General features: G+C 35.3%; 4 protein-coding genes across 5 annotated transcripts in view; 3 read left to right on the plus strand and 1 right to left on the minus strand.

The window, feature by feature from the left end:
- LOC116427725 (sodium/potassium-transporting ATPase subunit beta-2) overlaps nt 1–7,662 on the plus strand; it is a 28,302-nt gene extending 20,640 nt beyond the window's left edge. Inside the window, exon 5 of the mRNA XM_031978426.2 lies at nt 657–7,662. Within this exon, the coding sequence (XP_031834286.1) occupies nt 657–760 (104 nt within the window). The 3' untranslated portion in view covers nt 761–7,662. The remainder of the gene's footprint in view (nt 1–656) is intronic.
- Nucleotides 7,663–10,356: 2,694 nt separating this feature from the next.
- LOC116427719 (uncharacterized) lies at nt 10,357–14,027 on the plus strand. 2 transcript variants are annotated; one of them, XM_031978410.2, is made up of 3 exons: nt 10,357–10,531; nt 12,049–12,324; nt 12,573–14,027. In XM_031978410.2, exons 1-3 carry the CDS (start codon nt 10,453–10,455, stop codon nt 12,962–12,964), a joined length of 747 nt encoding a protein of 248 aa, XP_031834270.1. In that variant the 5' UTR covers nt 10,357–10,452; the 3' UTR covers nt 12,965–14,027. The 2 variants fall into 2 exon arrangements, with proteins under 2 accessions (XP_031834270.1, XP_031834269.1); XM_031978409.2 differs by having other exon boundaries at nt 10,368–10,543.
- A 1,550-nt stretch (nt 14,028–15,577) lies between these two features.
- Nucleotides 15,578–20,747, minus strand: LOC116427726 (uncharacterized). Its single transcript, XM_031978427.2, has 13 exons — nt 20,533–20,747; nt 19,131–19,258; nt 18,916–18,958; nt 18,285–18,426; nt 18,119–18,204; nt 17,710–17,849; nt 17,523–17,602; nt 16,910–17,227; nt 16,519–16,708; nt 16,231–16,441; nt 16,069–16,146; nt 15,845–15,990; nt 15,578–15,714 (listed from the first exon to the last, which is right to left on the minus strand). Exons 1-13 carry the CDS (start codon nt 20,673–20,675, stop codon nt 15,578–15,580), a joined length of 1,842 nt encoding a protein of 613 aa, XP_031834287.2. The 5' UTR covers nt 20,676–20,747.
- A 3,840-nt stretch (nt 20,748–24,587) lies between these two features.
- LOC116427747 (sodium/potassium-transporting ATPase subunit beta-2) overlaps nt 24,588–26,588 on the plus strand; it is a 45,603-nt gene continuing 43,602 nt past the window's right edge. The window contains exon 1 of the mRNA XM_031978472.2: nt 24,588–25,019. Within this exon, the coding sequence (XP_031834332.1) occupies nt 24,875–25,019 (145 nt within the window). The 5' untranslated portion in view covers nt 24,588–24,874. The remainder of the gene's footprint in view (nt 25,020–26,588) is intronic.

The raw sequence follows: 26,588 nt of genomic DNA on the forward strand, positions 1-26,588 counted from the left end.
ATAAACGCCCCACTGAAAATTTCAAACTTAAAGATCAGTCTTCAAGGCATCTCAAATTGCCTAGGCTTCAGCTTGGCGGTGTTAATATAGCAACAGACAGCTTCTAATCTTCCAACTCGAGTGTTAAAGTGTTTAGCTTTTAAAGCTCAAGGTTTGAGCTTCGAGTCGCGACTACAGGTACCAAATTTCGATTTTACAATATCCTCCATTTTTACAATACTACATTAATCCCTTTGAGCTATTTTGACAAGTTTCACTCATGATCACAATTTTGGACCAAACACGAATGTCACGAGTGAGACTCGAGGATGCAACGCGAGTGAGATATCGGTCGCTATAATTATTGCCCAGAGTTGACCCCTTCAGACCTGATTTTTACACAAAATTATGTTCGCTTTTTTAACAACAATGGACCATCATTCAATGCATTGTCAGTAACGACATGATTTCGAATAATATAGTGATAGTATACTAGTTTTCTGATAGAGATAGGTCCAAAGTAAAGGTGCACATATGGTTGCCTCTAAGAGTTTTAATATTTTGTCAGATATTGAAATAGTAAAACAGTGTACATTATAATGTGCGTCGGGTTCGAAGGATTTAATAAAAGTGTGTTACAAAAAACACAAGTCCGTAACGAAAGCAACAATTTTCAGATGGTGTGCTGATCAACATCGAGTGCAAGGCCTGGGCGCACAACATCATCCACGACAGATTCGAGAGGCGCGGCTCCGTACACTTCGAGCTAATGGTGGATTAAGCGCAGCACTTGCCACCTTTTGCAAGACCACTACCAACTGCGTCCAAGAAATATGTAGGAGGGAAGGAGAATAAGACAAATTTCTTTTTTAATCAATCTCGCTGGCGGATCGTGACCACTCCTTCTTTCCTCCGGTTATCTCTGCCGACGATACCGCCCCAAAGCCGCGTTTCTTCTCGTCGTATATTAACCGTAGATCCGTCAGGCGCTCATACTCATATTCACTCATCCTCATCTTCGTACTGATTCTCTTCATTGTGATCTTTGAGGCATTGTTAACTCATTAATCGCGCGCTTCTTACTACCATTCAAGGGAAATCGTTATTCGTCTTCATTTCTCTCTCACAGAGGCGCACATACACGCATACGCAAACACAGAGACAAGTGTACACGCATACGAAATAATGAGACCACACTTACGTGCACACACGAACACGCGCATACCGAAGGAAAAAGGAAAACGTGTATGTGTGTATATATGTATATATACACATGTATACAGATTCATACGCAGAAGAACACACACGCATACACTCACACATACATGTACATCGACACAAAGACATGAAAAAGAAAAAGAAAACGAATACACAGATACGGAGTTCTCTTATCGATCGACGCTTTCACGGCAAATGGTTTATCACAGAACGGGTAGAACGGATCCGTGTAAAAATTGGCTATATACAAGCTGTAGACACAGGACACGTTACGGCGTACGCATACGTATGCGCATAGGGATGCACAAAACCAAAACACAGTTCAGCGGAAAAATTCTGCACAAAACGAGTGGCGGTATCTCTTCTTTCTATCGGGGGCGAAGGGGAGTGGTCGTACTGTCAGGATCTAAGTAATCGTTCGGGGTATCCGTTTGGATGCGCGTAAGAGGTTCACCTTACTGTTTTGCCCCGTTTTTCGCGAGTTTTTCGCTTTTCGTGTACAACTTCCTTTTTCGACGTTCACGATTACGTTTCCCGTTCGCCGGCCCCGTTCGCCGGCCCTGTCGCGACGCGTCGCCGACGCGACGGAACGGCCCGGGCCGCGCGCGCGCGCGCGCGCGACGCGTTTTTCCGTTCACCGGTTTCTCTTTCTCGTTCTTTTCATCTCGAACTCGTTGGTACTCGTCCTAGCCGGCGAGGCCGCTAACGTGTAGGGTACACCGAGGATAATTGATACTCTTAGTTCGTGCCACGTAGACGTACTTAACGAAACGAAAAAAGGCAAAAAAGAAATAAAATTAGTGTCTTTACGCCCGTCGGTTCGGTGCACCCGGCACGGTGGAACTTTTGATTTCGACTTCCACGAAGAAGCTCTCGGTCGCGGCTCTCGGCGAATCTTGATCGAAAGTTCCGCCGTCTCGGGCTGGAACGTTTCAGGAACGCCCGAAGAATCGAAATTCACAAGACGGTGGGAATGGGACAGGGACTCGCCGCCTCGCGTATTGGTGCGTTCGATCGACACGCTGCTGCAGCGTCGCGAGGCAGAGTGAACGAGGGCGATCGAGCGAGGTTCGTTTCGAAGCGATTCGACGGATTCCGTGGATTTCTGCGGTGGAACTTTTGATTGGAAACCCCGTAACTCCCTTAATTCGGTTCGCGACACGCTGATCTCTTGTTTCATGGACGAAGACGACGACGACGACGACGACGATGATGACGACGACGATGATGATGACGACGACGACGACGACGAAGGAGAATTGGTCTCGTTAGAATCGATGAAATTCGCTAGACGATCGTGCGCGAATGCTTCCTTTCGGATTAACACGAAACGAACCTTCTTTTCGATTTGATTTCCGAGTTCCGCGAGTCGGGGGACAGATGGGTCGCCGGCATCGCGGAGAATTCGGCGAGCGTGATCAAATGGTGGCAGCCTAGAGCGAACTGGGTATATACCTGGGTTGCGAATTGATTTCTTCTCGAATCGAGCGGAATAACGTCGTTAAAACGGAAATTCGGAATCAAATTTTCGTGCGAGAATCGTTCGCGGACGCGGCAACCGTTCCCCGTCGCCGAACGATCATCGGTAATAGGCGAACGAAAGCAATGATTATATTTTTAATCTGTGTTCTCTCTTTACCTTTCTTTCTAACAAATTGCTCAACTTCTGAACGCGGCGAATTTTCGAATCGACGAATTTTATCGAATTCAGTGGGAACTAATTAATATCGTAATTATTACCGCCACTAGCCATTAGTGAACGAGCAGAGGCTCGCGCGAGCGCGAGAGAATCAATAGGAAATAACAGCCTGTGGGAGTAAACGAAGTTTGGTTGGATTTCGATTTGTCGAGAAACAGCGCGCAGACTGCACGGGAAAAGATAAATCAGCCTAGCGATAACCGTACGACATCGTATGGAAATATGTATTTATGATTATATTGTACCGCATGATAATATCTAGTGCTAGTCCACGCAATCGTATAGTCGATAGGTTGTATCATACAGTCTGGAGATCAGAGGAATCATATTCTATATCAGCAGTAACTTATAGTTGTCGGACCTATTATCGAATTAATTACTCGATTGCCTCGTTTAGATCGGTTCGTGGGAATTCGAAGTATCTTCGAGAACGGAATTCATTTGACATTTTTCGAAATTTTTCTACGCGACGTCATTCCATCGATATATGCGTGAGATGCAAGTTTTCGCGCGAGGAGACGCGATCAACCGCCGCACCGGTTCTATTATTCTGTGTGTGTATCTATGTCCTCTTCATTTCCGAAACGACGACCGCTCGCGTTACCCACTCACGTGGTTCGTCGAGACGAGCTATAGAATATTTGCTCCCTGATCTCTCGTCCTTGTGGCTTGTATTTAGAGAAACAAAACTGGTTGTCCCGAGAGCTTGTTCGTTTTTCGAAAGACAGCGTTTACGCGGTGGTCGCCGCCCCTTTGCATATCCGGATCCACGGCTCGCTGGTAGCACGACTTCGAATTGGGGCTGCGTCACGAGAATCTTCGACACTGACCGAATGTCGCGAGGAAACCGCATCCTCTTTCATTGTTGTCCAGATTACGCTTATACGTTCACTACCGAAATCATACTGCCAAAAAATATGTTCACTACCAAATATAATCTGTTACCTGTTACATAATGTATCACGTTTCTCCTTGAATATTTTATTGGGAATTTTAGTATCCGTTGCACCGTGTCTATTCGTTGTTTTACCTTCGTGTTGTACGCTACGAGATAGAAACGAAAGAAAACAAAGAAAACAAAGAAAACAAAGAAATAAGTAATACAGCTAAAACCGACTCTAGTACCGTGAATCTTCCTTTTGGAATCGCTGTTTCGAGGGGATCGATCCTGATAGTATGAGCGAAACGATGCATCGGTACACGCGGTAGGCATCCGAGTGCGAGATCCCTCGGGTGGGAGCGTAGCAAACGGCCATTCTTGCTTCCGGCTAACACTTTCGAAAAAACGACAAAACGACAACAATAACAACAACAATAACAACAACAACAAAAATGAAAAGAAAAAAAATAAACAAAAGAACGGGAAAAAAGCGGACGAAACGATAGTACAAAAGATTGAAGATCGAGTGATCCGAACGGGCGGCGACTTCGACTGTGAGCGCTGCCGGAAGAAATCAATAATTTCATTGCTATTTATTAATTGTTGTAACGAGCGATTGTTATTATGATTTTCTTGGGTCCTCGCCCGGAGCCACGTTGATATAAGAAAAGAAAAAAAAAACTTAACATAGATTATTCGTCAATGATACTATTAACTTTTAAGAACAAAAAAAAGAAAGAAAGAAAGGAAGAAAGAAAGAAAGAAAGAAAGAAAGAAAGATAGATAGAGGAGGGACGGAACGAAAGAAGAGAACAGAGTGCATCGAAGAATTAATAAAAAAGAGAAAACGAGAAAACGGAGTTTACCGAAGAAGACTAAGATGTTGATGATAAGCTGATGATCAATCCACACGGCGGGTATAATGTTCTATTAGGGATTATTACACGTGTATAGAGCACCGATCGAGACCGACTAACATGTATTATTCGTCATTGTGAACGAGCTGTTTCTAATAACGTGTATCGTTGAACGTAAACGACGATCGAAGCTTCACGCGACCGGTCGACAAACAGGATGAGCGTCGATTGAGAAAGACAGTGGGGGGGATTGGGGGATAGGGAAGAGAAAGTCTGGTACCGAAGGGAAGACGAAAAAGAAAACTAGTCATCGAATCAGACTCAGTATTGTAATAGGGTAACCATGCTTGAAGTTTCTTCGGTCGCCGCGTAGAGCGTTCGCTTTTCGAGATCGGCCGGGCGAAATCGAGAGGAACTGTAATAGAAAGCTGGTAAAAGCGCTAGGCAACCGTTGTGTCCGAACTGGTCCAAGTACTCGGTCGAGCCACTCCACTATCCCGCAAGCTATACTTTTCATTTTCCAGAACACTAACTCTGGAACGATGTTTCCTGTGTGATAATTGTTGACTCAATTAGCGCTTTAAGTATGAACGTGAGACGTATGCGTATGAGCGTAGATGAACAATTTTGTTGAAAAGAAACAAAGTATCTCAGAACTGTATGTTGTGAAATATATTTAAAAGATATATTGAGATTATACGTGCAGTACATGTAAGGCGTCGATGATATGTATATATATGCACGCGTTATGTTACATGATACGCGTGTCGTACGCGTTACGATGCACGCGTGTACACGTGCGCGCGGTATGTATACGTATATCGGATGCGATGAATATATGTATTATCGTGATTAATTACGATATTATAAATACACGTGAGGCGTTACTACCGCAGATAGAGTTTCCGAGTAATCGATAATTATTAGGAAAGTTTCGACGGAACTCGAGGCAACGCGTCGGGGGAAGAAAGTGAACGCTAACGACGAACAGATGATTGTGAAAATATTGTCCTAACCTAGACGGTTAATCCTAGTGAATATGTTTAAATGAGATTCGTATATTGTAACGTATGCAGGATGCGGCCGAAGCTGTGCTACCGGCGAGCGAAGGCTGGTTTCTTTTACAACAATAAATCGAAGGTGTTCAGTACACGGTTCTTCTCACTCGGGACTCTTTGTTTCCGAGACGATCGACTTTGACGATCCGAAAACTCTAATGCGTATCCGTGTGCAATTGCGTGCACGACTTTCGTCCGTTCTGTGCTTTAAGGGAACATGAATTTTGTCAACGATATTTTCTCTTACTAATTAAGGAACTATTGACCCTTGTTGTTGTTAAAGCTGTTTCGGTTGATTAAGTTTCCAAGTACGTAATTAATGTTTTACGCTACTCGATTGACATTTTCGAAATTATGTAAATAAAACACAGTACGCAGAGCGGATCTTCAAAATTGACTTCCTCGAAAACGACGGTTCGGCTGAAGCCGTAGACACTTTTCCACACTGTTGGTTTACGTTTGCATAAGGAATCACCTCCCGCCTCCCGTATCATAGTTCTAACCGCACCCTGCATATGCATGCACACTCGTTATATGATTATTCGTTGAATACCAGACGATACGTGTATGTATAAAATATTTAAAGGTTGTCCCATATTATATACCCGCGTTGAGAGTCGTTCATTTTCCGTTGAACATTGATCTGTTATCGATATGGACAGTTATATACGTGACAAATCCGCAAGAGAACCAAAAGAAAGAAAAACAAAGGGGATACACTAAATCAAGAAAGCTCCGAGAGGAGAACAGCCGACGAAACGAACGAATATATTTGATACACTGTACACATGGTCATCGAGTGACATCAACTTCCTTTGTCGAGACACAAGATTGTCGATCCTTATAGATTAAAGAGCATCACGACGTAGCGTTGAGGTAAAGAAAGACAGCAACGGACTCGTTAATACATAGAAAATGCCACTCGTACACGTACGGCCGCATCTACTCTTCGTACCCTAATTGCTTTCTGTGTAAAGGGAAGAGAGATTCATCAAGGGAAGCTAACCGAACGTGATAATAAAACGTAAACGAAAAAACAAAAAAATGTTGTTTAGAAAAGTGTAGCGAAGGAAAGCGCCTTATAGTAAGGTCCGCTGCCGCGTAATGTCATAAGACGTTGTCAGCCGTTTATGTCGCGACGCAAGTATCCCATCCTGCGTCCATCGATGGTGTTTTATCGCGTGGATCACGAGGACCTGAACTTAGCGAGCCGAGATCAGTCGGAACACTCCGTCGTTCCGAAGTCATCGCTCTGGCTTTAGGTCTTTGTGTGCCCTGCATTTGTTACCGAACGAAGGAGTTACCATGTATTTAAATCTACTACGATGACGTTAAGCATTAGATCTTGGAAATGTTATTGCCAACGGCATATGATACACGGCAACGTGTCAAATTGCCGTTAGGACACCCGTCGATGTATCGTGAGAACGCGGTAAACACGAAACTGACTAAGTACTGGTTGCTAGATTATGATTTGTCACTGCGGTCGGATCGAACGATCGGTAATTAGATGCGTAGATTTTGCTAACTCGTTGCGACTTACTTTAGAGGAAAACGAACGATACGAATCCGAATCGTGGAAAGTTTTTAATTCATCGAACATGATAGAGGGAACACACGAACGAAGCTTAATATTTGTCTCGCACGAGGCTTGACGATGTTTACAGAAGCATTTGTCCCTGGAAAACACTATGAACCCTGTCAAAGGTCAAGCGTAACGTTGGGACAAATGAACGGTACTTTTAAAAGCGTCGCGTCCGAGATATTTGCCTTTTGAGGACTTTTAATATCGATGAGCTTTCGGTTTGGTTTCTTTGCGATGTCGCCCTTGATTTCGAAACACAGACGTCGAATCGGCATCGAGATCTTTAATCATGGACACCTGGTAATGACTCAAGAGAAAAATGGTATGGCTGTTGACATCATTATGCTTGAAATGTGTTATGAAAAATAAACAGAATGTACAAAAATCTCCTCTCTTGTTTGATTTTTCCTAAAGCGTATTACAATGCTGAAGAAAAGAAATATTTCAGGTATGCAGTAGGTAATAAATGTTTCATTCTTTTGTTCTTTGGCTTTCCGGTATTATTGATAACGTTATTCGAATCAGTAAAGGTGAAATATTTTTGTGTTCAATATTAAATGTTTCCTATTTATTATTTAATACTTGACGTTTAACGTGATTATTAACCCCTTGCCCTATAATAACGTGTCAGACTCGCGGTGAAAATTTGAAATAGTATTGAACAAGGGTCTGTCAATCAGTCGCGACGAATTCCTACATTGTAGTGCTTACAATTAGTTCTTAAGGTATGAATGGACGACTGTTCGAGCGTATGACTGGTGTCATCTTGCGACGGGGTGGCGTCGGTATGTTTGGGGAAAGTATGATTGCCGACAGGATGATCTCGAGTGGCTGAAGGGAGAATGTTTGACGTGATTTGGAAAGTGTATACATGACTGCGAAAATGCTAGCTATGAATGCAAGGGACAGGGTGCAAGTGAGAAGGGATGTTTGTGAAGAGAAGGACAGAATGATTAGGGATGACTGTTAAAACTGCACGCGAGTTGAGCTGCAGGACAGTATGACAGAAGACAGTAGCTAAAGTAATCTTTAGCGAACATCGGTAGATGTACATCTCTTTTTATTCCTTGATTATTTAGTTAATAAACTTTTATTAATATTAAAAGTCTGCTACGGTGTCCCAATCCTACATATATATTACTCAATTCTTTTGAATTTGAATTAAACATTATTCGTCTGTTATCAATAATTATACTTTAGAAGAAACATAAACCTAGAACATGTATAAAATTTTTCTGTTGTTTCAATGAATAATTAATAGCAAAGTAGTTGTATCGATCATAGTTGAGAAATAAATCATAGAGCAAGGGGTTAATACACGTGGATCATTTAAAAAATCTTTGTCTTTTAAAGTTCTCTTATCCTCTCTGGTGAAATAGAAAAACTTTGTTTCTCTGTTACTCGAAAACAATCGCTCCAAAACGGGCAGCATTATATGCATGTTCTAATATCATACTAAATACAGATAACAGGAATGAAGTATACAGCATTTTTTATTCCTACTAGTAAGCTCAAATTAACACATTGCGTACCGGCTAATTTTCTGAAAACTGAATTGTGCGGATGGCAATTTTCATTGAGGTCAACTTATATCATTATACATTGGAAAACTCAGGTATCATATTGTTGTGTAATATATTTTAAATAGATAATCAATTCGAATTAAATTTTATATTTTTTTCAATGCTGTGGTAATTAGCGAAGTTGCATAGCTAATTGTCTTTATATAAAAACAAGATTTCTCGTTACCGGTACGCAATGTATTAAATAATTATCAATAATTCCGTGTGTGATACTGAAATGGTATGGAGATTTTAAAGACCCCCTGTGAATCCTAGGCAGAGAGTTTTATTTCATGAGACATTTGTACGAAAGTCTACTCATAATGCTACAATAAAGTTATTGTATTTAGACAAAACCTCAAATAATAATAAAGATATTGATCATATACGAGCATGAAGTAACGGTTAATACTTCATTTTTAATTGATAAGTTTGAACATTAATCTAATAATAGTATTTCTAATTAAATCCTACCAATTTGTCCCAAATTAATGTTGAATCATCGTTCCAAGTTCCCAATTAAGTTGGATTAATATTATTTCTAATCTAATTTATTTATTTAATATTAATTAGTAATTGTACCGGTTCAGGGGTAGTGATAGTAGCCATTCCATATCATTTGTACACAACAATTTCCAAACACTCTGTATGTAGTACCCACGTTCGGTAGTTACGAATCGGCTACTTTTTTTAATTGTTCAGCTAGGCAATTGCGAAAATAGATATAGCATCCGGTGGACAATTTGAAAATAGACATAAGTACTGTTTGAGAGACAGTTTTAGAAGAGGTGTATTTTTAGTAATTTAGTTTTTTAATTCTTTATACCTTTTCGTATCTTTTTGAACAGAATGATATTTCCTTTATAATTGAAGGTTCTGTAATATAATTTATATACATCTTTCAAAATTTTGTTCGCAGAGTAAACAAGATAAAATAAGAATAAAATTTAAACAATCAGAATTTTAAAGAATTAAGTCATAAATAAGAACACTGCAACTATAATAGTACATTTTAAATGTACATATCCTTCAATTTAACTTTTCATAAAAATAAAGAAAGTAAAGTACTTAAATGTATATGATCCAAATTATATAGTTTAGTGTCATTTTAATAGAAAAAAATCTCACCAATACGTTCAAAAAGTTTTCGAACAGTAAAAATTGCAGTTAAACAAAATAGATTATTCTATTATTACAATTTGCTGACTTTAATCACGTAGACAATTCGAGAAAAGAATAGAGGGAACAATACGGTAGAACTTACTGTATTAGCTATGATTCAGTGCATATCTTATCTACTGCGACTGTCTTATGATGCACAATTTAAATCGTATCTATTATATTTCTATTATACTAACTGCTCTATATCTTATCTATTGCAACTTTATTTTTATTACAAAATAAAGAATACTTGCAACAAAGAACTTCTATCAGGACGAAAGTATTGTTGTGTAGAATCTAACCTAATCCAAATACTTCAATTACAAATTTGTTTTATATCGGATGTTTATCTGTAATTAATCAATATAGAGACGTCTTAAAGCAATTAAATCTCAGCTCAATTCCAGTCTTCGGGCAAAACTAATCGGTATCGGACGTTTCTCCTCAGGAACTATGTTGGCCAAAGTATCGTGTGTTCTTTTGTTGCTCTTCGTTCTGCAGAACACCGGCACAGCAACACCTCTCACTAAAGGTGAGAGAATTGGTAATGAATTCTTTTTATTATTAAATTTTCTTTATTACGTAATAGTTACACGTAAATGTTATAAGTACGTTATGTATATTATATCATGTCATAAGTAATATCGCTTTTTTATGCTAACTTTTAATGCAAAAAATTAATATTCACGTTTTTTTTTTAAATCGTCGATATATTAACTATTGCCGTGTATGGTCTTTTAATATGACCTTTCTTAGCTCCTATGTCCGCAACCGAATACCCGAGTAACCGTTTTCACTTTAACGTAAAAATTGATTATGTTCTGGTTGAAATATTTAAAAATGCTTTTAAATGTTCTTTCTTCGAACATTTTTGAGTTAATACACGTTTAATAAATAAAGATTCTAGTAAAAAATAAAAAGTATGAACGTTTAAACGAAATATATGCTCTCCTCAGAACCGGGTAAATATCCGGATATCTATATATCCATACGACGGATGAAAGAGAACGATTGAATATTTTTTATTTATTTAGATATATGAATTATGTATTGTATAAATATGTTTATCTTCGTTTTCTTATAGAACCAGCCATTTCCTCAATATATTTTCTAAGAAAGTGCTAAAAAATGGTATTTTATTATGTACTTCTCTTTATTTTTTATTTCCTTATGGCACATGTAGTAAAATAAAATGAAATGCATATATACAATACCATTTTCTAACGCGTTATTTTTTTATGTTTCAGTGTGACAAAAACGTGTTAACATCAGTAACTTACTTATCACTTATCATGTACAAATGAAATACTTACTTTGCGGATTCTATTTGGCATAATTCTTCCATTTTTTCACACAATTATATACGTATAATTATTAAACTTTTTTTTCACAACAATTCCATTCACAAATAAATATTCTTGACAACAATTGATCTTGGTACGGATTTTCTCCGAAATTTAACAGATCGGTGGTATCAGAGCAGTTATTAAGTATCGAAAGATAGACAAAAAAGGAATAATGTGAATTTACTTTATTTCCATACGACCATTCTTATGGCGAAAATAATGTATGAATATAAGCAGCAAGCTCTAACTACAGACTTTAACATTAGACCATTTTCTAGTCATACATCACCTTTTTTTTCATTAAATTCATAAAATATTACTTTGCTTGTAATAATAACAATAAAATTTAATATATTCTTCAAAAGTCTGACCACGGAATCATCATTTTATATTGCAGACGTAAGAGTTAAATTAACCCCTTATCCTACGATTTATTTTTCAACTATGATCGACACAACTGCTTTGCCATTAATAATTTATTGAAAAGAGAGACAAATTTTAGGTATATTCTATGGCCATATTTGCTTTAAATTATAATAATTGATAACAAAAGGATAATATTTCATTTGTATTCACCACGAGTCTCACACGTTATTATAAGACAAGGGGTTGAGACATTACTTATAGTATGAGCTAACATAATACCATTTTAAATCCTGATACACCTTGTTTCTTTGTAGTATGTCATAATTTTATTTAACAGATCTCTCCGAATATGATTCCGCCTACTATAACCCAAAAACTGGAGTCGGCCTGAAGCCAACACTGGAGGAAAATTCTGTGCCGTCCAAGATCTCGTATCGAGGCCTGTCTTGCGGTTGCAAGAATCTTGAATGCTCTTGCTGCGCCGGCATCAAAATCAAATCAATTCATTTTAACCAGAATGCATGCATAAAACTTGCCTTAGTTCCCAAGGACTCTGCTATTCGCCTGTCGTTGAACCTGAACGACAAACAGATCTATTCAGCTTCGGTATCCAGTAAGTGACTATTTGGAAACAAATAGAAAATTCAGAGTATTTCACAACATACAAATGTTACAGCACAGTTAATTAATATTTTAAGCGTTCTGAAAATTTTATTACATTCTTTGTTACCAAATGATACCAACAGATGTAATAAAATAAATAAATTTTTCTATGATTAAAATTTCCATACATCGAACCGAAATATTATCATACAGCTTCGTACAATTTTATTAAACATTCTGTTTTCATTATCATTGCAGTTAAAGACCTTCCACCACTGTGCATTAAAGTGCCCAAAATTTCCGCCGCGAAAGTCTGCCTTCGTATTTACAACTTGCGCATCGAAGGAAAAAATCTTCAGGGATGCGTTGACTTGGAAACCCGTGTCACTGGAAAGGCAATTCTGGTCTTGCACTTCAACTGCCTGAATATTGCTATCGGTAGGAGCTCTTTGGGAGTAATCCAGAACGAAACCAATTTAGTGCCCCTTGAAGTCGACGGGGCGATAGCGGACCTGGACATCTATGACGATTACAACGAGCTAGACGATTTCGAGGTCGACTTCGAGCCACAGGATCGCGAGGTCTCCGCCAATTCTACGTCGATGCTGAGTCCTAAAGAAGAAGTGGAAATCGGCGAGCTGAAATTGTGATCATCGCGATCAATTATTCTTCGTCTAACAGATTACATATACCGTTTATTTCAATTAATTCGTACGGATAGCTTAACTGACATTTGTTGGGGTGGTTACAGAGATTACCGTAACTGTAATAAGAGCTTAGACGCAAAGACCCTTGTGGATAATATGTATATATTTACAAAATCGGTTCATATTTATACATTATATTTATATTATTATGTTTATGCATTATGAAGATAACTGAAATAATTTCACTGATCTACAAAATTTAATGATTTTTTTTCCAAAAGTTTAATGGTTGATCTTGATAGTATTTCTAATGCTGAATTCGTATATTCAATCCGTTCTTCTCCATCGTCCACAGCTTTTGAGAAAATCAATTTTAAAGAAAAACTCAATTTTTCAACTTTGAACATTTGTTGTGTCTTAATTATGAAAATCTTTCAAACTTTTCTCACACTATGGACCTTCCTGAACACAATGATGTAAATTTTAGTGACATTATAAACATTTAAATGTATTTAAACAATACAAAAATCGGTGCGTTTCGAGCGTCGTTTTGCCTTTCGGCGCAGTTTAAATATATTTAAATGTTTATAATGTCATTAAAATTTACATCATTGTGTTCAAGAAGGTCGTATAGAATAATACCGTGTAAGAAAAATTTGAAAAATTTTCATAATTAAGACACAATAAATGTTCAAAGTTGAAAAATTGTGTTTTTCTTCAAAATTGATTTCCTCAAAAGCTGTGGATGATGGAGAAAAACGAATGGAATATTCGAACTCAGCATAAGAAATACTATTAAGATTACCCATTAAACCTTCTGTAACAAAAATCATGCTAACAAAAATCGTTAAACTCGAAGTTGACCATAACGACCGGTTTCTAAGTGCGTTTAAAACAGTTTACGTGGACTCAAAATTTACCCCACTAGTTAAGGCTTAATTTAGTTTTTAATATGGCAATGTTAATATACTCATTACTATATAAGTATAAGTATATAACGTTAATATCTTCGTTAACATGAATAAAGAATAACGAATAATAAATAAAGCACCATATTTTGATTGAAGTTGACATAATTATTTATTATGAAACGTGTAAATCTAATTTTTTTTTTAATATTTGAACAGATTATAACTGAAAAGTATTGAAAAGAACGCTTAACCCTTTGCGCTTTCAGGCAACACTTTTGTTTCTAGAGATATAAGACCATAAAACAGAGCAGTCAGACTGCCTCCCCCCAAGCTAGTAACTCTTGATCAACATTTTCCCACTACCTCTACTCTAGGAGCTGCTGGAGACTGTGCATGTGAGCAGCTTTATGTAATGTTCAATAAAAATAGGTAGAAGTATTAGGCAAGGAAAGGGTAACATTTTGTGAAGGGAGCATCATTAGAATGCCTGCGGGCACCCACTTAGTGCCCTTGCCATTGTACATAAATATGCGTACTAAAATTCATTTAAAAAAGCAAAAATTTCATTATAACGGTTAGGAGTTACTAAAATTATAAGCGTGTTCTTTAACGTGTTTTATTAACAAATAACTATGCTCAGCACACTAGACGTGAACAGTATGAATCGTTTAGACACAAAGACAGTAATCTCAGCCGGAAGAGTTAAGACTTTAGGAAGCATGTCTCGGAAATGTCTGCGTGTATATAATTCAGGAAAAGGCGTTACCTTTTCTGTGCAGGGTGGAATTTTCTGTTTGGGCCCGCCTTGATGTGGCGGGGGAAAAACTCCCCTGACGCTGCCACTTTGGGCACGGAGGTGTTTAAGCAAGTTTTGGGACTTTCCTCGGTCGCACTGCCGCGCGGTCGGGTAGTCTCGTAGCGGTATTGTACATGGTTAGCAAGCGTTATTGCAGGGAAAACACGCTTGATTCGTCCTGCGCACGTTATAAAGTAATTTTCGGATAATTTTTGTACTAGCAGAAATTAAAGAAAGTTTTGGACTTTAACCTCTGTAAGTAATTTTCTCGACCCTTCGGATTGCGAACCATATGGCGTTACATAATGTTTTTTACGTATAACATACAAATAATCCTATATTTGATTTAATAAAATCTGACTGTAATAATCTAGCTGTTGCAAGTGAATGTAGAAATTGTTGTCCCGCGCGAAGGGATTAAACCCTTTCTGTTATTTAAGTAGTTTTCGGAAACATAGGTATTTTTATTTGCCTCACAAAAGAATAATATGATTAATATCTTTTTATGTGCATTAATAGACGTTATATATGCTATGTATACAATGTACACTGGGAATTTTTGAGAAAAATTATTCTTTTGTGAAAGAAAATTTTGCAAACATATACGTTATTATTATATTAATATTTGTATTGAAAAAGTATATTAAATTATAGTAAGATATTATAATACATACAATTTATTTTTATTAGGTTATTAATTATGACCATTCCTCTTTTGAGAAACACTTTACTTTGTATTAGTACATTGGGATAAAGAATGCTTAGCAAAGTTGCTTTACCGCGTTTTAACAATACTTAAGAATAAGTAGTAATTGGCGCGAAAACAAAAAAATACGCGTCGACCAAACAGCCAGATGTCGAATAATATATTTGGTTTAAAAAATTAAAATTATATAATGTGTACCGTAGTTATTGTATCTGTAATAACTGAGTATTTATTAAATCTTCATCACTAGAATCTGAAGAACCGTAGAGATATTTTTCAATCCACAATGTGTCAAAGCATTCACGTTGTTTCAAAATTAAATATTTCTCTGCGTATAGTTCTGAAAATTTGTAACAAATATAAAGAATTATTGAACAAAGGAGACAGTTTTGAACAGTTTTCATAAGGAAGAAAATAGTTTAAGAATTATAATATAATATTTTGTGGTTTTAGTTAGGTGTTGTATTTACCTAAGCAGTATTGAAATGCACATGCGGCATCTACCTTCGTATAAGTGTCCGGAGAAATTATATCATGAAACTTAATAATTGTTCCTTGACGCCAATGAATTTCCAGTAATGCTTTTAATTCTGATTTAGTTATATTCGCCGTGAGACTATAATAAAAAGAAAATATAAAATATTATAAATAATCAATTAAAAATATACAAAACTAAGAAAAAATAAAAACTGACCTAAATACACTACTCGCTTTAGATGCACTCTTACGTATTTTCCCATTTAACGGTTTTTGTGATGATGTAGTAATTTCTCTGAGAAGATCATTTGAATTTCAATCAGTTTAGAATAAAATAAATATATTTCTACATAATTTAGAATATTTAAGTACTTCATACCCAATTCTTTCTTTAAAACCATTCATTTCTGGAACCGCTTCCGAAGATTCTTCGATTGGCGGTCTTAAAGCTTCGATTTGAATGTCTTCGATCTGATTTGCATTCTCTACCATCTTTGACTGTTCACTCATTTCAGCGGGAGGTATTGCAATTGCACTTGACATTTCATTTGTTTTTTCCTGTATTATACTTCCATTGACACGTACAGGTCCTTCAAAAAGTTAGAATGTAAATTGTTGAATAGAATTATGTTGATGTTTTTATAAATGTGAGAAAACTAAATATTACGATGTATAGAAGTGAACGAGGAATCAATTTCTAAATGCGGATATTCATTTTCTTCTATGCGTCGCGTGGTCATATGTCCAGAGTAGAACTTAGTCAATTTTTGTGCCAATACTCCGTGTGAGGTCTTTGTAGAAGGTTGTTTCAAATATTCCATGGGTGAAGGTAATGTTGCGGCGTACTTTGTATGCTTCTAAGAAAATAGTTTTGAATTAATTAATAATATTAGACGATAATACTTGTTTCTATACATCTTAATTTACCTATTATTGTTAGAATAAGATTTTCTTTCACTAATTTATGAAATTATTTATCGTTTTCCCATACAAATCTATATTCATTTTTCATTCTCAAATTTACATATATTTACAATTTTGTAAATAAACTGCTTTACCATGGTATGTGCTGCAACGTCTCTGATATATTTTTGCATTATAGCATCAGACAACTTAGTTTCCACGTCGAAAATTTTTCTTTGTTTTGGTCTCGATGGAAGTACTACTGTTATATCCTCAGTAATGGGAGCTATTTGATCCGATATTTCTCTTTCGAGAACGAGCATAGACTTTTGAACTGAGGATTCTTGAGGTGCTATAGCAGATGCTTCTGGAAGTGCTGGCATGGACGGCTCTTCCGCTACTAATGAAGGTGCTTCCTGGGGTACTTGTAATGGTACATCTACAGGTAACAGCGGTTCTTCTACTAAGCTAATCTGCACAATAAGAAATTAAAAGTAATAAATATTTTTCTTTCAGTCCAACTGAAAATGAGAATATTAAGAAATGTTATTAATACATAATATTTCTAAAAGAATAACAAAATAATATTATAAATTCATGAAAACTTAGTATGAAAATTAGGTACTAAGAAAAATAGTGAAAGTAAATAAAGGAATATAAAGTTTGTCTTTAGATTTGAAACACTTTTAAACAGTTTTCTTTGATACAAATTTTGAAAATTTAATTTAATGCAAATCTTTAAAGGATTTGAACTTTTTGGTAAAATACCTTTCTTCTTTTTGAAGGAGTTTCTGTAAACGATTTCGTTTTTCTTTTTCTGGGTATAACAGGACTTTTAAATTCGGCATCTGAATAAAATTATTTTTAAAAGTGAGTAACATTTATAAGTATAAATATGTGTGTTTTCATATATTTTTATAAAAATAATTATTAATATGCATTATAACTTGGCGACCTTCTATTTCTACCAATACTTCTTCCCGGGAAGTCGAAGGAGCTTGCATTTCTTTCTCTATCTCGTTCGTTTCTTCAAGATTGTTAAGATCAATTGGAGGAACCAGTGACGAATCTCTACAAAATCTCCGTACTTCGTTCCTAAGCAATAGATACAAATAATCCAATAAATATTAACAAGCACGAGAGAAATAAATTAGGAAAATGTCTGTAATAATTAATTGAAATGAAACAAAAACTTGATAAAGCTAATTAAGGAATAAGGAAAATATATTATAATACTTTCATGCATCCACAAAATTTAAATATGCGTTCATTCGTCTATACAATTTTGTATAAAATTAAACATTGATTTTGATTGGAATTCAAAATGCAAGGAAGTGGAATTCATGGAAATGTGGACAACTAACAGGGACTGTTCATCCGTTTGGAGTAGGAGAAGGAATTTTTCCATCTCATAATCGGTTAATGCTCCGAAATTCAATTCTTCTTGCATCTATATACGTAATAAAACAATTAAAATATAAAAAAATTTAGATTAGAGTAAAACAAGTCGGATAAATTAATTATAATTACCTGGTGTTCGATAACGGACGTATAAGGATCCTCTGTGATTAAATGCTTGTCCATCGCCCTATTTGGGTCGTAGAATACTTCGGTTACAGGAGGTAAGTTTGGTACCTCTAACATCATTTCTACCATAAACGGTGCTTTTCGACTAAAATTTCATGTGTTTGCAATCATTTTTATAATCATGTATTTAAAATTACTAACAATTTAAAGTTTTATATAAAATAATAAATCATTGTCTCTTAACTCCTTGCCTTGCGACTTATTCCTTAACTATGATCAACGCAACTACTTTGTTGTTTATAATTTATTGAAAAAAATAAAAATTCTAAACACATTCTACGTCCATCTTTATTCTGAAATGTAGTAATCGATAACAGAAGAATAATACTTAATTTGAAGTCACAAGAATCGAGAAATATTTAAGTTTGTTAAATTTTGTTTAAAATCTTCACCACGAATGTGACACGTTGTTATAAACCAAAGGGTTAAGTTAAAAATATTTCTTTTTAATTACATTTATTCTTTACGCGATGGTTTCAATAATTTTAGAGTAGTGAAAATAAGACATCTTCGTATTATAATTACGTAAAAGATTAAAAAATATTTAAGAAAATATTCTGTATACCCTTATTACCTGTTTATTAAAAATATTTTCCAATTTGCTGTAAATAAATAATCTATAACAAAAAAGAAAATACGTTTATTCTTTGCTATGTAAAAGAATAATAAAAAATAATAATCACAAACTTTCTTATGGTTATACAAATATTGCCTCCATAATGACGATATTTATGAAAAAGTAATATTAACAATATCTTCTAACTTTTCTATAATTTGCGGTAGAATTACCTTGGAGTTGTTTTGTTTGATAATAAAGTATTTTCGTTGCACCGTACATTAATTGGGAGGAAAGGTACAAACTGAATCTATTGTAGATCCTGTTACTTTGTACCTGAATCTTTGATAATATTTCTTCACTGGAAATGTGATAAATAATAAGATTAAAAAATCCGATAAAACCAGTAACAAATGTACGATTATTTTTTGCAAATTAATGTAATGCAAACATTACTTCCGATCGCAATATTTTATAATAACTTATTGTAAAAAGTAATAAAATTAATGTAGCGAATTAATATTTTCATTTGATAATTAACATTACGCAAACACTGAATCTGATTATAATATTTGAAATTCAATGAAATGAATTTTTTTGATTATATAATGAATATGTAATATAAAGTTACTATAAAGATTGAAAGCATTGATCACTCAAAGTTACTGTTATTTGCGAGTCACTTACGGCATACTGATTATCGTAACATTGGATTCTCTTATAGAAACTCCAATTTTGTAAAAATTTGCAATGTATAGGATGTTCCATTGATTGCGTTATTTTTAATACCATGCAAAATATTAGAGGCGCGAATGCTTCAGTTCTAGAAGACATGTGTTTTATAGTGCACATAACTTTTTTTCAAGGTCATATTTTGTAAGATTTAATACATTTAAGATATATATGATAATAGCATAGACAGAGACAAAACTACTCGTCTATATATCGTAACCTTAAAGTGACCTTGAATGCAAACAATTTAGAAAGTTCTGAGACATAATGAGAATAATAAACTAACTGCAATAGGCAGATGTTTAAGCATTCAATAACCAATACTGTTGAAATTACATTATCTGCGGGAGCAACGTAATAAAAATATGTTAATGTTTGGTATTAAGGTACGTATTAGTGATACCAAATTCAAATTATGAATATTGGAATTATCGTAAATTCGTTTTTGGTATTTTTCATGTCAGCCCTAGAAGGTTCTAAGTCTTTTGCATTTGAAATTATTCTAAACTTACGAGATTATACGTCAATGTATTTGACTTGATAATTATAACGTTATAATAATCGAAATCTATAGTTATACATAAAAACTCAGTAATGATATTGAAATCTTGCAAAATATGACCTTGAAGAAAAAAATTAATTAGACTATAACATGTATCTCCTAAAATTAAATACTCTGTGTCTGCAACATTTTGCGTAATATAAAAAATGACGGAAATGTTGCACTGTAATAGAGTTACTAAGGCACACTGTATACAATATATTAAAACGGATATGCCTTCTCTGATATTCAATATGTTGAAAGATTCAAGAAGTAATAGACGATCGTTAATGTAGTTAAAATAATTGACAAACTAAAGGCTCACGAACAAGTGCGTGTAGAATATACAAAAGAGTCTTTACCAAATTACGGCTACATCCATTTTTTCAATGGTTGACGACTTGACAGATTTTTTAAACATTTTTTCGCTATTGGTGGCTGCTAACCAGCATCGAGCTAGCTTTCCCTTACGTCGAAGGGAGAGAAGTTCCACCGAGTAAAACATTGTAAACGCTGCAAACTGAATATAAAAATAATGAAGACAAATGCGAATCGACGCACAGTTGCGTTTTGTTCCTGTAAGATATAACGAAAACGAGCGGAATACTCGAATAATCGATCTATCGATTTTCAAGGGTTCTCATTTTATAAAATGAAAAACTGTTATATAGAATCATTTAAACTTAACTGCACTCTAAAAATGGAGGATTTAATATAGTCTGAAATCAAGGAGATAAATAATCATTACTTTATGCTCAAATTGGTATACATCATTTATGTGGAGAGTAAACATTAAATTGTATACCCCAGAAGTTACTGTCCACCGGTCTGTACTATCGATATAATCGACAATATTTTATAACACAAGCGCACTCTACTTCAAGGGACGTTCAAACAGCGAACTATATCAAGCTATAATGGAAAGAATACGTATCTAAAGAGGTTAGATTTAGCAATATTTACTGACTTCAAAAATATCGTTTTTTGTAATTGTAAAGTGGTATGGAGATTCTAAGGATCTCCTGAGATCTGAGTAGACATTTCCTTTAATGAAATATTTCTATGGACATTATATTCGCAAGGAATATTCGTGAATTATATACTCATCGGCAGAGATCTGCAGAATCGACAGAGCATACTGTTACTGATTTTAATGACCTCTACATTATAAGAACGGTGAAATTTAGAACTATTCTCAAGAGACAATGTTTTAACAAATGAAGAATATTTGTGACGAATATTATTCTTTCAAATATGTATTTTTGAAATATTTATTTGCAAAAAATTCTTTAAAAAAAATCTTTTATCCTAGGGAAATAATTTAGTAGTGAACAATAAATATTTCGAGGAAACGAATTGAAATATAAAATTGTTTCATTCGATTCAGGATCATCAATCGTGAATACCTGTTTTGTATGTTTGAATAAATTTGCGTAGTGTCTATTGAAATGAAACGACTTAAGGGAACTATCCAAAATGCAGATAACGTTGTTTTTTTTGTAAATGTGTGATAAGAAAGTTCGAAGGTTGATTTATTTACATATTTTGTTTAATATTAAATAAATATGGAGCAATTGTCTTCAAAATAGGCTCTCTATTTTCGAGCCGTTCCTCTTCAGTAAGGGATTATATTTTTCTAAAATTTCCATAAGTTTTGTTTAATTTTCCAGAATTCTCCATTAACGATTCATCATTTTCCATCAAAGTTTTATTTTAATGATCGTTTTTACTATTCAGGTGCTGATAAAGGAAACATTGAATTACATGGTAAAAGAACATACTTTATGGATAAAAAGAATTCTTTAATAAATTTCCGAATTAAGAAAATATTAAAGAACGGGTAAATGTTGTTTCTCGCAAGTTTTCTTAGTAGACAAGGATGGAATCAGTAGCCACTTCATGTACACAGTGCATCCCACTAATAATTGTATGTCACAATAATATAATACATCAATAAGGATTCCAATTTATGAATCCATAAATAACTGATTTCTATTTAATATTTCAATTTAATTCGAAACGGATAGACAACTACAATCGACGTATCACATAGAATTTATAATTGTCTGAAATTAATGGATACCATTATTAATACCATCTCGCTAAAGGCTCTTTCAATAAGACTTCTAAATTGTCAGTTTTAATTTCTTGGGAATTTTGATACTCTCAGGGTTACTAGCTGTCTGGCCAATAAATTTTATAAAACATGCGGCTCATAGGCGTCACATCGCAATTTCTATTTTTTAAGAGAAAATCGTCGCACGAGGTCGAGACATTTAAGACGATTCTTCCGCCTATTTTGCCTGATACTCTCAGTCGAATAGCACACGGCAATGACATTAATGTCACACGACATAGTGGACAGGATGTGGTTAATTCAGATCGGTCGTCGTGTGTGACTCACATTATATATGCCTGCGCGCGACTCATCTCGGTGTTACAAAAAGAGGGAGGAGGTAACTACCAATAGTACAGTGCTGTGAATCGCACACACGTGTCGCCTCCAGGCACTAAGGTCACACACACGAGATCTGACCTTAGCCCCCAATTTGTTTCTCGGCGATCAAGTCGAGGAAATCATTTTCGCAGCCTTCTTCACCGGGATGACTATCCAATGACTAGGTTATGCAGGTGAATTAATATCAGCTGTTATCGTTACTGGCAACCGAATACGTATAGGTAAAAAGAAAATCGAATTAAAATTATTCAAAACACTTCTGCCTGTTACAGTTAAGTTTTTAATGGATTTCATTATAATTTACTGTATAATTTTTAAATTACAACTGTAATTAAATAAGCGTTTCGAAATTATAAAATCATAGGGTTCTACGGATTATTTAGTAATATATCAATAGTCCACAATTATGCCTATTTAGATTAACATGATACGCTTTGTTCTGTACACTTTTGTTGCATTTTTTTATGTACAATTCAGTATTGACAGTTTTGGTACATAAATGGATATTTTGAATATTTTCCGTAGTAATTTATCTCTTTGTAATCTATTTGCTTGAAACCTGGAAGATTAAACAAGTTTAAAGTGTTCATGGATATTTATTTAAAATTATATCATTTTTAAAGCCCGATATAATTAATTATGCGTGAAAAAGCACTATTATAATAAGTAGAATACTAAACCAACGAAAGCTAGCTGAAACACCACTCTTATTCTTACTATAGGCCATTCGCGTGAACTAGTTTAAAAGGTGGACACTAGGCTGCGCCACACAACTTTGAATTTCGGCGGTTCAAATTAAACGAATTAATTATTAAAGAGAAACACTTCCATCGTTCTATATAACCTACATGCAGAAATATTTAAAATTTCATTGAAGGAAATATATGTATATGAAAATTGGTAATGGATTGAATATCTAAGAGAGACGTATCAGCTTCGAAGCCCTCTAGTGGTTAATGCAAGAGATGTCACTACAGATAACTGCATACCGTTGATTGTGTACAATGATTTCGATAGTTTAAAGAAATCTGTAGTCTTATGTATCGTCTAGTATTAAAAAGTAAATGTTCATTAATACTGATAATTAATTTAAGATTTAAATTATTTAGGTTTCAAAAAATTAATTTTGTCTTCCTAGAAATAAATCACTACTTCTTCACATCATTCATCGACAGGTGCTTACTACCTGCCACGTCATAATAATGGAATCTGATATAGTTCAGTGATGGTATACTTCAATGTTCCGTCAGGTGACAGTAATTAAATATGTAACTGTTTTAATAACTGCATCAACGTCATTTTAAAAATAATTTTCCATTTCCGTATTAATTATTATTTTTATTTATCCTTATGCAATGATTAATAATCTCTAAACTTTTTTAAAGATAATCGCTTAGGATACTATCTAAGCTTCAGTTGAAAATATAATGTTAGAAGCTCGAATATTATATATACATATATCTAAACGAGCGTAATCCATATTACTGCTTTCAAGCATTCAAATCTTTATGCCCATCCGACCCAACGACGAAAAACCGGTTTAATCCAAACTACACTAAACATAACAAGTATAAAGGATCTGTACTTTAGGCGTGGCTAATGAGGAAGTATTGAAAACAGCGTACACCATGAAACCACTGTATGTTACTTTCAGACGGTCTAATGTTTTTGTCCGGACATCACTGTGAAGAGAATTCACTTAATTCGATAAAGTCGGATCCACAGCAATATATGAATATCAAGGAAAGTTCTCATAAAAGTGATCGGCGTTCCTGACGTTTGTCCAGCGGTGGGCACCATGAACCCAATACAGTGACAACATGAGCAACACCGGAATGTGGCATGGTCGTATACATGCACAGTCCGACACGTCATAATACTGGATAGTCCTGCGACGTAGGAGTGGGGCCTGGAATGGGTAAGCCGGTGGTGGGGGAGAGAAAGCGGGAAAAAACCCGTAGAAGAGAACGAGACGGAGAAGAAGCCTGCACAAACGAAGCGTGTTTAGTCAACCTGGTGGCGTTGAACAACCAACTGTCGGCAGCGGAGGAGCTGCCAGCCGACCTCGAGGAACTCACGGTTTCGGTGCAGCGAACCTGCGGTGTCGTTGCTCGCTCGCGTACCATTGTGTTCCATGTTCGTTCGGATCGCTTTTAACCGTTCCCTGCCACTCGATACGTGATTAGTGCGTAAACCGTTCTCATTTTTTTCTTTTCTGAAAAAACACGGTTTTACCTGGCGACGCGATGGTCAGCAAGAACCCGAAGACGGTCACGCCAGAGGCGGACCCCTATCTCAAGCCGCCCAGCATGTCAACGAGCCAGTCTCTTAAGACCTTCATTTACAATCCTGAAACTGGCGCCTTTATGGGTAGAACAGCGAGCAGTTGGGGTAAGTTGCGTTTGTTAATCGTTACCGAGAGACATGGAAATGAAATTTACGATGGCCGTTCAGTTACACCTTTGATGACTCTTGTCCAACTCGTGCGTGCTGTTTCAATAGATCGAAGTATCGATCGCGGCGATTTACACGCTCCGGTAGTTTTCTTTGTTTTTAAGTATAATAGCAACGCTCATGGAAGTTGACCGTTTTATTAATGGTTTTTAAGGAAGTTAGGGGCACCGATAGGTCTGATTTTCCATGGATTTGAAGGAAAACATTTCAAATCAATTTAATTTGTATTCTAAGGAAGAGCTTTATGTGTATATATAGACGTATAAGTATGCGAAGTGTGTTAACTGTTATATATGTATACACCTGATCTGAGTTACGCAGAACTTTTTTACGCAGTAATTTTTATGCGTAATTTGAATTTAGTAACACCGACTAAAATGTACTTTTGTTTTCTGAAATGTCATTATTATTATTTCTTTTCTTCGAATATGTGAAATAAATATGTATTTTTAAAATTTATACCAGCTTTTCCTTCCAATATTTTGTTTTCTCTTGTATCATCAGACTCTACGCGACTTTCTTTCGCGTAAACTGAGGGTCAGGTGTATTTGTTTTGAATGGCAAAGAAGATTACGACGCTCGTTTTATTTATTACGTGGCTTTGATAATTGTCGGTAATGTATACGAACAGATGATAACTTTGACGATATATTTTTTTCAAAATAAGAATATATCATTTTAGAACTGTTAAATTTGTTTTTCTGCATAATTTGTCACTTAAACCCGCGAGTGAGACGACGCTTAACCCCTCAGCGACGAGTTCCATACGATCTATAGAGTGACGTCCTGTACATGTTGTTTCGACTTCTATAAGTAAATTGTATGGAGTGTCGTTTCTATCCACGCCGTCGACTTCCATGCGTTGTATCGACTATGGTTTATACTCGCGCGCCCATCTATGTACTATTAGATTACTTGATTGTTAGGCTGAATTCGACCGATTGATCAGTTTTCATCTTTTCTCGCTTAATTTTCTGTTGGTTTTATTTTCTAGTTTCTGATATTTTCGATAGCTAATTTACAATACGATTACATATAACCAATCAAAACTATGAAACTGTAAACTAGAAAGATACCTCTTACCCCTGTGTGGTTCCTTTCGATATCAAGTCATATCCCAACCGTACATATATCGGTAATTCGTCCGCGTGTATAAACAAATGACATGCGTCTCCGTTACTGAGAGGTAATCCGCACTTATTATTATTTATGTATAATAAAAGAAGGTACTCAAATATTTTAACCTTTTTTTTAAAATATCATACTTTCTCCCTGAAAAGGAAAATTTCCCTCTTCTTTTCAAATAGGGAATGAAAAGATGTATTCTAAAAGATGAAGAGTACAGAAGGTATAAAAATGAGGCTACATTTGACCATTTTTGAAGAGGTGAAAATGACAATCTTGGAAAAACATTTTATACATTTAATAGTATATACCATCCTCTACAAATTATAAACCTTTTATAGAAAAATTCGAAGAAAGAAATATGTGGAAACAATTTTCATA

This window comes from Nomia melanderi, chromosome 11 (genome assembly GCF_051020985.1).
Source record: "Nomia melanderi isolate GNS246 chromosome 11, iyNomMela1, whole genome shotgun sequence".
NCBI lineage: Eukaryota > Metazoa > Arthropoda > Insecta > Hymenoptera > Halictidae > Nomia > Nomia melanderi.

Excerpts from the sequence above, each read along its gene's own strand:
- LOC116427719 (XM_031978409.2), top strand. The coding sequence starts at position 10,453 with ATGTTGGCCAAAGTATCGTGTGTTCTTTTGTTGCTCTTCGTTCTGCAG. Across the intron at positions 10,544-12,048 it reads CACTAAAGGTGAGAGAATTG|ATCTCTCCGAATATGATTCC; the intron begins GTAATGAATTCT and ends TTTATTTAACAG. Across the intron at positions 12,325-12,572 it reads CTATTCAGCTTCGGTATCCA|TTAAAGACCTTCCACCACTG; the intron begins GTAAGTGACTAT and ends TTATCATTGCAG.
- LOC116427726 (XM_031978427.2), bottom strand. The coding sequence starts at position 20,675 with ATGTTTTACTCGGTGGAACTTCTCTCCCTTCGACGTAAGGGAAAGCTA. Across the intron at positions 17,850-18,118 it reads CAAACGGATGAACAGTCCCT|GAACGAAGTACGGAGATTTT; the intron begins GTTAGTTGTCCA and ends TCTATTGCTTAG. Across the intron at positions 16,147-16,230 it reads GGTTTTAAAGAAAGAATTGG|AGAAATTACTACATCATCAC; the intron begins GTATGAAGTACT and ends TGATCTTCTCAG.